At 45.9% G+C, this 15388-nt stretch overlaps 1 protein-coding gene across 3 annotated transcripts in view; it reads left to right on the top strand.

The window, feature by feature from the left end:
- Positions 1–15388, top strand: part of SAMD11 (sterile alpha motif domain containing 11) — a 160307-nt gene that overhangs the window by 110529 nt on the left and 34390 nt on the right. For all 3 annotated transcript variants that reach the window (XM_083163284.1, XM_083163283.1, XM_083163285.1), the window contains exon 6: positions 9611–9703. In XM_083163284.1, coding sequence (XP_083019410.1) covers positions 9611–9703 — 93 coding nt within the window. The remainder of the gene's footprint in view (positions 1–9610; positions 9704–15388) is intronic.

The raw sequence follows: 15388 nt of genomic DNA, 5'->3' as shown, positions 1-15388 counted from the left end.
CATATTTGAAAACCCATGCAGTTCCTCTTCCATGCCTGGGGTGTCGCTGTCTGCTGTAGTGCTTCTAGCACAGTGTGGTCTGTATATCAGCACTGATATGCAAGCCAGACCTGTGCTAGAAACACCACAGCAGACCGCGACACCCCAGGCAGGGAAGAGGAACTGCATGGGTTTTCAAAGACGGCGGGATCTATATATATATATATATTATTATGCTTATGGTCATTTTAGTCTAGCTAGCAGCTCTTGCAACTCAACTTCAATATTAAAGCTCTATATTTCCACAGTGCAGATGATGTGACAGCCATTGTCTGTGATGCGCGCTGTCACCCCTGCGCCCGGTGAGACCTGTAGGGAGGGCTGTTGAACTCTGTGCAGACAGCGTGGCAAGCATGGAAGGCTCACCTGGGTCTGACCGTGCAGCTGCTCACCTCACTGCACACTACAGCACATGGGAGACAGACTGACAAGGGAGACCGTGCACCGCTGAGACAGCCGCAGCAGGAAGCAGAGCAGTAAGGATGACTGTGACACATACACAAGTAAAGTTTATACCGGACACACAAGTGACACAAGAGCTGCTGGGGGGATTCTGCTGTGGCTGTCAGACAGGGGATACTAATAGAAGCGAGCAGGAGATGTTTTCACCATTGTAACCATGAGTATTAGGAGACAGCGGGTGCTGGCAGCCCCTTCCCTCTTAATGGGTTGGGATTGGTGCTGACAGCCGAGCTCCCTGGCTGAGGACTTATTAATGGCTTTGTGGTTAGATCCTTGAGGTTTGCACAGTGTTCAAGGTGCTGCTTGTATAGACGACCTTACAAGAAGCAGCAGCTGTCACCCTGCCTGTGTCTCTGAAGCCCTCTGCAGGTTGGTAACTGAATGGGAACCTGTGTGTGTCTGTGTCTGCTGCCCGTTGTGCCCCTTCATGTATTCCAGAGAACACGTCACTTGTCTTCCTGCGCACACACCACCCTCCTCCTCATGTTCTCTTGGCGACAATGCTGCTGCGTAGAAGTGACAGGGTGCGAGGTAACGCCGCCGACCTCTTTACTCTCGCCTTCCACGTTCTAATCGCTTCCTTTCTCCTGCTGTCATGGTCCTGACAACCTCTAACCCCCCCCCTCCGCTTGCTGGCACCCACCTCTCTGCTAAATTCCCACTTGGCCAGAATGAGCTGTAATTCGGGTTCCTTCTTGCTTTCTTGATAGTTTTCGGACAATTTTCAATCGTTCCTTCCAGGGAACAGATTGTGGTCGGTTCTGTTTGTGTGGCCGCCTTCGTGAAGTGAGAACAGCGATATTACACATATTCTAATGAAATGCATCAAACTAATGTTACTTCTAAATCTTACCCGTCTATATTATCTCCAGTCTTCAGTCTGTGTGATGCGTGTGTCATGTAGAGTACAATCATACATGTAATCGAGTCAGTGTATGTATCTATGTTTCTATATGTATGTGTGTGTGTGTGTGGTTGTGTTACCGTAATGTGCGCCCGTGTGTGTGTGCTGTATGTAGATATGTCTAAATCTGTCTACATGTAACATTGAGCAAGTGTATGTATGTGGATGTTACATAACAATCTAAACGTGTGCCATTGCTGCTGCGTGTGCTCCATGTATACTATAGTTGTGTGCTTGTGTGTACAAGTGTGTATGTCTATGCAGCTATATACAATTATACGTGCATGCATACACAGCGGTTCTATACCAAATGAGATATAAATGGTGATACTCAGGCATCTCATGGGTTAACTATACAAGCGTGTATGTGATTCACCAGGGAGATAGGCGGCTGCTTCCTCTCCCCCACACTTGCGTTCTCAGGCCACAGGCTCCAGGACCCCCCAGCTTGTAATGAGCCTGTACTGTGGCGCTGGTCTCTTCAGGGAGTGTTTTCATATCGATCAGTGCCCCCTCTGTACGCTTTCCACCATGGCACAGCGACGCAAACACTTCCTGAATGTAATTGTATTCCACTCTTTTAACCCACGCGGTTTTCTGAAACACCTCCGCCGCCCTGATCTGAGTGTAATTTATTATATTCACACCTTGAGCCTAGCACATGTCACACTTTCTGTATATTTACTAGTTTTTCCTTTTCGTTATTATTATATTTTTTTTTTTTGGACAACTGTCCCCCCCCCCTCTTTACTCACCCAGTTTACGTTACCTGGGCCCCATCTTCTATTATTGTTTTCCCTCTCCTATTACCTCCCCACCTCCTGTGGGTTGCCCCCTCCTCTCCCCTCCCACCCTGCTCTCTGTGGTCCTCAGGAAGAAGACAGTTTGAAAGCTTTCCGCTTTGCTCTGGGCACCGTCTCCGCTCTTCCAGCCAATCAGTCGCAGCTCTTCAGGCCCAGTGGGGCTCGGCAAACATTAGATCAATAAGTTATTAGCACCATTCTGTCAGCTGTAATGTGGAGATTGATTGTGCGGGAGCCCTGGTTCGCTGGCTGCCACTTCCCCAGCCTGATGAAGATGACAGATTAAGGGAATAAGAGAAAGGAATTAAGAAGTCTGCGCCGGCAGATGTGATATGGACAGGAGACATAGGGCCCATCTGAGCTGTGACTCATGCCAAGCTGTGGCCCTGTGCACTTGGAGCGTTTAACATGGGCTCAGTGGCGGGGCTCTGTAAGTCAGTGTAGCTAAGTGCTTCCTCATTAGCCTGGCACAGGCAAGATACCAAGCCCGCCGTCTTCTAATGCTGCTCCTGCAGCTGGATTTGCCCTGCAGGTTGTTGCTTAATAGCATGGCGAGCTGTAGAGCGAATGTACGGGGGGAACACAGCATGGTAAGAGATGGGGAAGGGGAGAGGTGGCGGAGGCTAGATCACAGGAATAAGAAAATAAAAATACAAGAAGATCTATAGATAAATTCTATTGGCCAATCAGGCAATGTGCCTAATGTATGCGGTTTACTTTTCATTTGTCACATCTATACTTTAGACATTCAGCGGATTCTGAGGGCAATGCCAGTTTGCTGTTTTTGCGGGCAGCAGAGGAAGCCTACAGCTCTTATGCTGATGAAAGATTGGTCCGTGTGGCTGCAAACAGAAAGCTTTGCCACCCGTTCATTTTACGCCAACCTCATGCTAGGTGCAACAGTTCTAGAAGGAACAGGCTTCCCTTTTCCATATGCATGACTAGCTCTGAGCTTTAGATTCAGGCCCATCACTTGTGTAAACACCTTGTTCCCACCGTGAAACGCCCAGTTTCACGGACAGTCAGATCTGGACAAGATCTGTTCCTATGACAATACGCCGAACATACGCAATGCGCAAATTTGCAAATAAGCATCTCTTTACATCTGACCTATTGTTTCCATTTTATGTCAAACGACGATGAATTGTGTGTGTGTGTGTGTATGTGTGTGTTCTGCCAGTATTTATCAGAGATGGATAGAAAGAAAGAAATATGCCCGCTGTCAGTAGAACGTTCAGGGGAGATTATAATTAATTAATATAATTATAGCTTTGCAATTACTGTATGATTACCATACGAACCATTATAGATGGGTTCTAGTGATGTCACTCTATTAACAGCATAATAAGGAATATAATATATGCATGTGTAAACAAAGGTAAAATAATCCTTAAATCTTTCCACTGTTATGTAAATGCCTTTATTAAATGGTAGCAACAATGTTCTTAAAACTTTGCTCCTCTCCTTTTAAATCCAAATCTGGAGTACGCACATCGCTTGGAGAGGTTTGTTCCTAATTGAATGCTTTCCCATATCTGCAATCTGTGCACCAACCTTTGGCTTATCTCGCAGGCAGCCATAAGGCTTACGCAGTAACAAACACAGCGCATAGCTTCATAACAGCTTCTTGTAGGGTTCAGTGAAAGCATTATTCATCTGTGGATGGAACACAGCGCTCTAGGGTGGGGATGAAGCTATGAAATCTGGGCTGTCTATATATCGGCTTCGAAAACAACTGAAAAAAACAAATGTAACCGGAGGAAGGGTACACACATGGCAAATGGGACACACAGGCGCACACATAAACAACCAAGATAAACACCTCGCTTTCCTTGGGTCAAGGGAGAACACTGATGTTTGGTAGGTAATAATATCATTTTTACTATAAAATGTTCCCAATTGGAAAAATAAAACACCAATGGCAAATATTTAGCTGAAAGTGGTGGCTAGCGTTGGTTACTTGGTATAACAGAAACGTTGCTACTGTTGAGATTGTTCCGTATCCGCTAACTGAGAACATTATCACCAGCAGTATTTCCGTGACTCTTCGTGTTGTTTTGTTCGTGATATAATAACTGCTCTGCGATCTGTCATAGCTGGGCTCCCGAACACATGCATGTGACAATACAAGGGCCAATGCAATAAATCATTCTGGAAATGGGGACACAGCAGATCTGAGTCAGATCCTAGCCAGATCCCACACACATCTGCTGCACCACCAGCCAATAAACACAAGCTGTTAGGAGACTAGAGCCTGGGTTCCATTAGGAATCTGTGTACCCGTCAAGGTGTGTATTTCTTGTATGTAATATACAGCAAAATACAATGTACACAGCATGGGAAATGTTGGTGTTGGGGAGACCAGGTTTCGGGGTTGCAAAACTCTTATCCCGATATTGGCTTCCAGGCGCCACGCTGGGAACTGCGGCACAGCAGTCTATAAACAGGCGGCCACCGATAAAGGGGCCTGGTGGTTTGTGGCTGCCCATCCATGACCTCTAAGATCAAGCCACACATCCTGATTACCGGTCAGCCTCTCAGCCCAAGCGATGCTGCTGCTTAGTGCTGCCCAGCATTAAAAAGCACATGTACAAATTGATATTGGAGGCTCCAATCCCAGGATTGAAATCCCAGTAATTTTGGGCCTAAGTAACAGGATCCCAGGATTGGCTTTCCTAGTTGATGTGTACAGAGATGCTCATCCAGAGATGTACACAAACCATAACGTTTTGGCAGTTGGGCGATTATCGGCTGACTTAGCACGCGGTGGTATTACCACGGTGGTCGCAGAGATTTGCAGGTGGTTTGCAATGTTATTGACAGTCAGGGACCGTTGGCGGAAAGCAACGGCAAGTTGTGGCAATAGTGTCATAACCAGTAGGATGTCTCCGCTTGCATCTGCAATCTTGTCACAGCGGCTCCGACGTCTCACTCCCTGTGGGCATCGCAGAACAAATCCAGGCAACTGTAGTATTTGCAGATTTTTGCACAGTCTCTGGGTACACATTTGTAGCTGCGGCGGCAATAGCTTATATATCTGAATCGGGCCCATGTATATGGACATTACATCCATATTGTTACACTCAGAGCAAGAAGCCAATTTGTAGATGGAATCAATGCTAATGACGATCAGTGAAAAATTAATCCTGTCACCGGTGATTTGATAAATGGAATTGTACATCAAGTTGTCTGCTTCCTCCATCAAAATACAATTGATACTCTTTAGATAAAAGAAATAAATGGCTGATTTAATAAGAGGAGTTTACAATATACAAACCGAAGAGCATGGGATCAAACTTAATATAGAAAATCCCTTTAACATTGGGAAGTCGGGTCAGGGTAGATGGGGAGTAGTGGTGGACCCGGGGAGCAGTGATGAGAGGAAGCATAGTTGGGGGTGGTCAGCCCTGTGGCTTGGCCACATCTGCACATCTTTATTCCCTATGGTTATGTTTGTTACTATTCCGGTATACTTGAGATTATTATTTTTGGGCGTTTCTACCTCTTTTGAGCTCTTTGACAGAGGGTGGCAGTTTATTCTGTAACCCGTGCGCTGTTCTACTTCCCATTCCTTCTGAAAAGATTGCCAGTCCAGGATGCTGACGGCCTCCCACTTCCTCACCATGGTGCTTCCTGGCTAGTGCGCGTGTGTGTGTGGTTTGTGCCATTCATACCTCCTAGTAGAGATCAGACCACAGGTCTTTCTGACACATACCTGCAGTATTTCCTTGTTGGCATTTTACAAATGGTTTGCCAGTAGGGATGGCATGACTTCCCGCCCATATACATTTCCATCTCAGCCACTGACTTCTATAGCCCATTCAGTGCTGACAGACCTCACAGAGAGGGGAGTACCATGTGTTCCAGTTATTGAAATGTTAAAAGAAAAACTACTATACTCCTCCTGGGTTCCAGGCTTGTACTCTCTTAAGTGTATCTATGCTAGAGTTATTACTCGCGTATGTCTGGGTAGCCAAACATTGCCCATTCATATGCTGAATTCAACTGTCAAGGTATCCGGATGATAGCTCTATACCAGGGGTGGCCAAATCTGTCCTCAAGATCTACCAACAGTTCATGTATCTCAGGCAACCTGTGGATCTATAGTAGGAATGAATGCAGCAGGTTTGAAAATGTGACAGTTAGTAATGTCTACAGCTGTGCAGCAGCTAGGGGATCTGGGGAATGTGACAGTTAGTAATGACTACAGCTGTGCACCAGCTAGGTAACCTGGGGAGTGTGACAGTTAGTAATGACTACAGCTGTGCAGCAGCTAGGGGATCTGGGGAATGTGACAGTTAGTAATGACTACAGCTGTGCAGCAGCTAGGTGATCTGGGGAATGTGACAGTTAGTAATGACTACAGCTGTGCAGCAGCTAGGTGGTCTGGGAAATGTGACCGTTAGTAATGACTACAGCTGTGCAGCAGCTAGATGATCTGGGTCATGTGACAGTTAGTAATGACTACAGCTGTGCAGCAGCTAGGTGATCTGGGGAATGTGACAGTTAGTAATGACTACAGCTGTGCAGCAGCTAGGTGGTCTGGGAAATGTGACCGTTAGTAATGACTACAGCTGTGCAGCAGCTAGATGATCTGGGTCATGTGACAGTTAGTAATGACTACAGCTGTGCAGCAGCTAGATGATCTGGGTCATGTGACAATTAGTAATGACTACAGCTGTGCAGCAGCTAGATGATCTGGGTCATGTGACAGTTAGTAGCGACTACAGCTATGCAGCAGCTAGATGATCTGGGTCATGTGACCGTTAGTAATGACTACAGCTGTGCAGCAGCTAGGTGATCTGGGTCATGTGACAGTTAGTAATGACTACAGCTGTGCAGCAGCTAGGTGATCTGGGTCATGTGACAGTTAGTAATGACTACAGCTGTGCAGCAGCTAGGTGATCTGGGTCATGTGACAGTTAGTAATGACTACAGCTGTGCAGCAGCTAGGTGATCTGGGTCATGTGACAGTTAGTAATGACTACAGCTGTGCAGCAGCTAGATGATCTGAGTCATGTGACAGTTAGTAATGACTACAGCTGTGCAGCAGCTAGATGATCTGAGTCATGTGACAGTTAGTAATGACTACAGCTGTGCAGCAGCTAGGTGATCTGGGGAATGTGACAGTTAGTAATGACTACAGCTGTGCACCAGCCAGGTGATCTGGGGAATGTGACAGTTAGTAATGACTACAGCTGTGCAGCAGCTAGATGATCTGGGTCATGTGACAGTTAGTAATGACTACAGCTGTGCAGCAGCTAGGTGATCCGGGGAATGTGACAGTTAGTAGCGACTACAGCTGTGCAGCAGCTAGATGATCTGGGTCATGTGATAGTTAGTAATGACTACAGCTGTGCAGCAGCTAGGTGATCTGGGGAATGTGACAGTTAGTAATGACTACAGCTGTGCAGCAGCTAGGTAACCTGGAAAACGAGGAACGGTGGTAGATCTCGAGGACCGGTTTGGCCACCCCTGCTCGACACCATATGGTGAACATGGACAAAGGGTCTACATGGTAAAATGGTCGACGCATGAAATCTGACACAAGGTTTTTTCAAATATAAATAAATAAATTTCGTACTTTACCATCCACAAGGTCTCTGATTGGGAATGGCAACTTGCCCAAAGCATGGAGAACTAATTAAGGACACCATAATCCTCATCTTGACTTTTTGCTTGTGTCAACCTTTTGTCTATGTCGACCTTTTGGGATCGACCTACACACTGTCTACCCTATGACCACACCCAACCGGGCAGCATCGGCACTGCAACACTCTCGCACAACGACTGATTACACACTGCGGGCATAGTGAGGATTTGGGGGCAAAGTGATTGACGGTCAGTGTGCGTTTATGGGTGATCATGCCTGTGGATTGTCCAATGTATAGGATGTGTCGAATGTATAGGATGCTCATTTGAGTATACAGAGCATATTGGTTGGTCCCTGTAGTGAAATGTGCAGAGAGATGAGTAGTAAGCTAGGGAACTGTCTCTATTTGTGTTAGTAGCTGGTGAGTGTGTCTGTGTGTGGGTAGCTTCTGGCTCCATCCCCAAACCTGTAGGTTCCTGCCCTTCCGTGGCTGTAACGTTCCTGGCAGAAGGTTGCATGGAGACCTGCCAGTGTTCATGTTTGCAGAATTCGTGACCATGCATACTGTCTGTGACTTTGTACACACTTCGCCTGTGCTTGTTTGCCTGCCCTTTACTCCGCAACAAAATCACAGGCTGTATGCCTGTAGGGGTGGCCCACCGTGACTTATTAGCTGGATGGTTTTTGTTGCTGTTCAGCCCCAAGCAATAGGCTGAAGGACAACTCTGAAAGTGCTTGTATTAATACAGACAGGCGCTATAATCCACCCCCGCACAAAAAAATGGTTCCAGATTCTTGTGCCATCCTACTGTATACCTCTTGTGTGCATCCTTTTAGACCATAGAGGTCAGTGAATCGCTATGGATTTATTTGGAGAGTTACATAATACGGGCGCATGGTCCCCTGCATCTGATAATTCAGTAAGACAGAGCTTTGCTTTTGCAATCACAAGACCGGTTATAATAACCGTTCACCGTACGCAGCTCCACATAGTGGAGGATGGCTCTTTCCTGTAAGACGCTGCATCCATCCCATAACAAGCGCTTGATAGATGAGAATTTGAAGCTTCCAATGACAGCCAACCTCTTCCTTCCTGCCGCGTGCAGCACTATCAGGCTCCCAGCCTCCCCCAGCCACATAATAGGAGGGTATTGATTGGAAATCTGTGCAGGGGATGCTGTAATTGCATATTAGATATTTGCGTTGGCTCAGCGAGCTTCACTAATGCAAAAAGAGCCTGATGTTTCCGTAGCATCCACCAGCAGCAGGGCAGAGAAGTGGGAGAGACAGGCAGGCAGAGCAGACGAGACTGTTGCGAAGACAACGAGACAGCCAGGGACCAGCGGAGACGCAGGGAGTATAGGGAGCACGCTGAATAGGCGGCTAAAGGGTTTCAGGGAAGTGTTGTGAAAGGAGGCTGAGTAGAATCTCAGGCTTCCTCCCGGTTATTCAGCAGCAGGGTTTGCAAGCGGTGGAAAGACACGGGGGACAGATGATGAATCTCAGTAAGAATAACCCGCATTCAATATTTTTATAGCTGGAAATCTTTTCATTGATCCGCTCCGTGTGTGAGCACGGGCTTGTGTGCACACAGGGGTAGCGGAAAACACAGTTGTGTTGGGGGCGAAGCTGCAAGTTGACTCTTGCCGTACTCTCAATTATTTTATTTTCTTGATCTGCTCAACTCTGGTACTGCCAGCGGCAGCATATTGGCAACGTTTGCTAAGATGTAAAAAGATACAAATTGTTTTGCATTTTCATTGATCTCTCCTATTCTCTCTCGCTGATCTCCTTTCTTTTTTGTTTCAGATCACTTTCTAGGAAAGAAACGAGAATGCTCTCCCAACAGTAACAGCGAGTGCCCTCTGGAAAGCAAGAAAGCCAGAAGCGAGTCTCCGAAGGGTGAGTGGCATCTAGTACGCTTCCTTAAAACTGCTAGTAATAGGCGGGGAGGGTGGGGGGTAAGGGGGGGGGGGGGGCTGCAGAGCTTGTGGAGGGCGTGGATGGAGGGAGGGAGAGTTGTCAAGGTGATGTGTTTGTGGAGTGTCAAAGTGTAGCGAGAGGGAGGAGGAGAGGGCTACTGAGTGGATAAAAATGCCTCATTAGCCCAACCTTTCATTGCTATCAGGGACATCACTCCTCTGTGCCCTAATGATTTGCTCTGCATGCAGATGGGTGTTAATGATGCGGCTAAAACTTTACATGATGTCAGCCCAGACATTAAGCTGTGATCCAATCTATTGCTAGCTGACAGCAAGAGACTGGAGAAGGAAGGACAGAATCAGGCTGAGAGGGGTCCCTTGGCAGCGGCTGCACTCAGACTGTGCATGTGGCTGGTGAAGGCTGTGTGTTAGCGCTCATCTTCATTTCGTTGTGACGCTATCCTTGGGATCCTGGCATTGATCTGGGTTACACACAGATGATATTTGCTGGAGTTAATTTAATAATGTTTCCATTCAATTACTGACACTTTAGGCTGCCAGTGAAGAGCATTATTTATTTCATTAAAGTATCTAGATCTAGAAAGCAGTTACATGTGTTGTATATAGCATGAAATGCAATATTAGCGGCGCAATAATATGATCATCCGCATGCGTCTTTAAGGCCGTGATGGGCCTGTTATTGCCACTGTTAGGTTACATTGTACAGTTTTAGATTTATTGGATAGCGCACACATATTCCGCAGCGCTGTACATAGAGTAGTTGAACATTCACATCAGTCCCTGCCCCAGCGGAGCTTACAATCTATATTTCCTACCACATGTACACACGCACACATATTCATTCTAGAGTTAATTGTTTGGGAGCCAGTTAGCCTACCAGTTTACGATTGGATTGTGGGAGGAAACTGGAGTACCCGGAGGAAACCCACGCAAGCACAGGGAGAATATACAAACTCCGCACAGTTAGGGCCATGGTGGGAATCGAACCCATGACCTCAGTGCCGTGAGGCAGTAACGCTAACCGTTACAACTTACATCCAGCTCTTGCTGTCCGTTAGCTCACTTTGTCTTACAGTCTCTAATAATACTCTTACACCGTTGTTTGGGCCATTGTTGTACTAAGATTGCAATAGTTTCAGTACTTGCTGTAAAATGAGATTTCCGTAAAGGGCAAGAATTAAGGGCAGCATTCGGGAGATTTCCGGTGTGCTGACAGTTCCGTGCATTATACGGGTCATCGGTCTCTATTTTACCAGTCACTTAACTGTGGTGGATGCAGCTTGAGCAGAACACACCACGCGTACAAAATAAGTGTATATATACCAAAAGCACGCTCTTAGGCAAACTCCATGATGTTGAGCTGGGTTTAGGAATCATACCAATTAGTATTACTGACGCTTTAGAATATCCAGAACAGCATGTGTTTTTATGCATTTGTCTGGAATAGCTTTCTGATTTCAGCACATTTTATATTGTACATATTACTGGGAAAGATAGGTATGATGTCATTGTACACAAAGTAGACTGGTATCAGGGAAACGCATTCCAACTAAAGGGACATAGGTGTTTAATGAACTTCAGACAGATTACTTGACATCAGTTTAAACATCACGTGAAACATTTTCATGTTGACGTTAACAATTTACAAAGGGCTGGCTAATGAGAAAGTAATTAAAAGGATTAAAGCGGAATATAACCTATGGATGTTTGTGTGTTGAATGCCTGCATGTTATTTCTGTAGTGGCACATTGATACATAAGTCATGAGGTTTGCTGAACAAATGTCGGGGAACTACGGCCTCTAGCCCGCACAGCCGTCCTTTAGCTGATGAAGTCCTGTAGTTCCGACATTGTGTACCTCTTATTCTCAATGTTGATAGAACATCTATAGGTTCCCTAAACGGGATATGGTCACTAGGTCGACATGACTAAAGGCCGACAGGGACATTAGGTTGCCATGGGGAAGGTCAACATTCAAAAGGCAGACATGGGATTTTTCACCTTTTTTATTTGAGCCGACATGTGCCGACAGGCTGTATTTAGTGCCCTACCATGCACTAGGGAGTGGTGGGAGAATAATAAAGTGTCTGAAGCATGGCGAGCGTATCGCAAGTTTTCAGTGTTCATGTCGACTGTGTTGACATTGGAGACAAAAAATTGAAAAACATCATGTCAACCTTTTGACCTTCCTCATGTCGTTCTAATGTTCCTGTCGACCTTCAGTCATGTCGACCTTCATGCATGTCGACCTAATGTCTGTCTGCACTTTTTCTTAAGTACCAAATTGTACGCCGCCTTCTCCATACTTACTTTTCCCACCTACACCTATATATCTTTGTGATAGTTACTTGCTCAGTTCTTTAACTCACTGTAGTGAGGAATCCACAACCTCACCAAACCATCGAGTTGGGGGTTCGAGGAAACGCACTCTCCTCTCCGACCGCACAGTGGTTAATTACGCTACGCTCTGAACAGGATGAAAAAAAACATAGCAATTAATCCTCCGAGCTTCTGTTCACGCTACCAAACAAAATTAATCAGAAATAATTAGTGTTTTTATTTTTGGAGTCTCCGTAGATTCCTTCCTTTGTTTTGAGGTCTCCTTGAATCTTTCTCATTACAAGACAGCGCTCCTACAATGAACCCAGTTGGTGGCCTTGAAAATCTTTTAGGTTAACCCTATCACTACCGGACCACTTCTGCCTAACTTTGTGCCATGTGTAGGATATTACACCAGGAGCTGTACACCATACTTGCCTACTTTTGAAAACTAGTTTCAGGTAGATTATAGTTGGTAGTAGAATGTTGCACAGCGCCCCATTAAGGGGGGGGGGGGGTGTCATGCTCCACCCAAAGGGCGTGTCTAGTTCCATATAAGGAGAGATTGTGAAAAGTGATCGTGAACGTGGCACCTAGAACCGTGGGTGTGTACTGCTACATCTGAGAGGAATCTTTTAAAATGATTTATATCCAAATGTAGATGATCCCCAAAGCAATTAGTAAGAGCTACTGTACTTGGTAAGGTGCTGGGAAATGGTGCTGATGAATCAATGTGAATGTATCTATCTCTCATTCTATCTCTCATTCCCCCCCCCAAAAAAAAAAAAATGTAACAGTGTAATGTGGGCTAGGTGACATGAAGGAGATTGCTAGACTAATGAGGGAGATTGCTGCTATTTGAGGGAGTCTCCTGCAGAACGCAGGAGGGGAGGAAACTATGATGTAACCGTGTAATGTGGGCTAGGTGACATGAGGGAGATTGCTAGACTAATGAGGGAGAGAGGGAGATTACTGTTATTTCAGGGAGTCTCCTGCAAAATGCAGGAGGGGAGGAAACTATGATGTAACCGTGTAATGTGGGCTAGGTGACATGAGGGAGATTGCTAGACTAATGAGGGAGAGAGGGAGATTGCTGCTATTTCAGGGAGTCTCCTGCAGAATGCAGGAGGGGAGGAAACTTTGATGTATCCGTGTAATGTGGGCTAGGTGTCATGAGGGAGATTGCTAGACTAATGAGGGAGAGAGGGAGATTGCTGCTATTTCAGGGAGTCTACTGCAGAATGAAGGAGGGGAGGTAACTATAATGTAACAGTGTAATGTGGGCTAGGTGACATGAGGGAGATTGCTAGACTAATGAGGGAGAGAGGGAGATTGCTGCTATTTCAGGGAGTATACTGCAGAATGAAGGAGGGGAGGTAACTATAATGTAACAGTGTAATGTGGGCTAGGTGACATGAGGGAGATTGCTAGACTAATGAGGGAGAGAGGGAGATTGCTGCTATTTCAGGGAGTCTCCTGTAGAATGCAGGAGGGGAGGTAACTATGATGTAACAGTGTAATGTGGGCTAGGTGACATGAGGGAGATTGCTAGACTAATGAGGGAGAGAGGGAGATTGCTGCTATTTCAGGGAGTCTCCTGTAGAATGCAGGATGGGAGGTAACTATGATGTAACAGTGTAATGTGGGCTAGGTGACATGAGGGAGATTGCTAGACTAATGAGGGAAAGAGGGAGATTGCTGCTATTTCAGGGAGTCTCCTGTAGAATGCAGGAGGGGAGGTAACTATGATGTAACAGTGTAATGTGGGCTAGGTGACACGAGGGAGATTGCTAGACTAATCAGGGAGAGAGGGAGATTGCTGCTATTTCAGGGAGTCTCCTGTAGAATGCAGGAGGGTAGTTTACTGTGCTATACATAAACAATCAGTTCATAGCGCAAAGAAGAAAACACAGTTGTAGTTGAAGACTACAGAGTATATGGTTTGCAGTGCCAGCATGTGCAGCTTTCAGCACTCCTGATTTGCAGAACTACATATCCCATCATTGTCACTAAGGGTGGAATTCAATTGCTATGTCACGCCCATTCTCCCGTCTAAACAGATGGGAAATCATATGGCAATATTCAAGTTCAATCTGTTTTTTTTTATGGTCCGGTTTAGCCACACATTTGCGCATTTTAGTTTCCCACCTCCGGGGATAGCAAGCTGAAATGCTGGTGTAAACAATTGAATACCACCCAGTGTGTTCAAGTAATGAACTCATCCCACAGATTCCTACCATCTACCGATTACTTTCTGGTATTGAGCACAATGAGACTTCAGTGCTTCAGCCCAGTAGCTAAATGTCCCAGGAAACTATATTAAGTTGGCGTCTGTGTGTTTGCCTTCACACTTCGGGCAGTCACTGTAGAGAAAGCCTGGAAACGTGCCACCTGTAAAGTTATGTCCCACATTGGCACCATAATTCTTGCTATCGTGCATTTTACGACGTGTTATCTTTGCACTGAAGAAATGAATGATACCCAAGTTACAGTAAGAATCACCGTATGTCAGGTTCTAGCCAAAGATGTAGCTCCTGCCTTAGTTGCCCCCACACTCGGTAACACATCAGGCGATGGAGATTTTTACAGTCTGTCCACTCCGACCGGCTCAACCTTTCATGCTGCCGACAGGACTGTACAGGAATTGCTAATTGGCTGGTTAGGAATACGGCAGGGTCACCAGATATTCTCATTGCAAGTCATGGGGAGACAGACAGACAGACAGATGCCGCTGTCTGGGCTGTACCACGCCTCGCTGGTGCCTTCTGGAGATTTGTCTGGATCAATGTCCAATGCTTGACCACATTAACTGGTAATGACCAGGGCAGACACAGGAAAGCCGCAATGAGCCTGGTATTAGCGAGGGCTGAGTCCACTCAAAGCGCTAGATGGGGTTTTGTCTGGCTACTCACTAATGACGTTTTCTCTTTTCTGTAATCTGGAAATATGAGTAGATTATTCTGTGACACTGTGTGCCTACAGGCAAACCCCAGACCTCTGTGTCAGCAAAGGTGTAATCTCCCTAGAACACCATGTCTCATTAATAATTATAATCCTTCCTAATGACACATTACTTAAGATTTCATGTGTTTTGTTGGCTGTTTTCGGCGTTCCCACTTCTAATATAGGATCATCCTTGATCGCGGATCCCACAGATTTCGTAGGGTTTTAAACCTTCAATAATTTGTTGGTGCGTTGTTTTTTTCACTCTTAATTTAAATGCAGGTTCCTAAGAAGAATGCCCCCCCCCCTTCATCCCTGCTTGATGCTGCACTGTAATCCACACAAAAATCCTAGTGTGTGCAAGCATACATGGCCAATAAAGT

Source organism: Crinia signifera, chromosome 19 (genome assembly GCF_055691185.1).
Source record: "Crinia signifera chromosome 19, ASM5569118v1, whole genome shotgun sequence".
Taxonomy (NCBI): domain Eukaryota; kingdom Metazoa; phylum Chordata; class Amphibia; order Anura; family Myobatrachidae; genus Crinia; species Crinia signifera.
The sequence above is the reverse complement of the archived record's forward strand: the minus strand, read 5'-3'. Positions and strand labels throughout refer to the sequence as shown.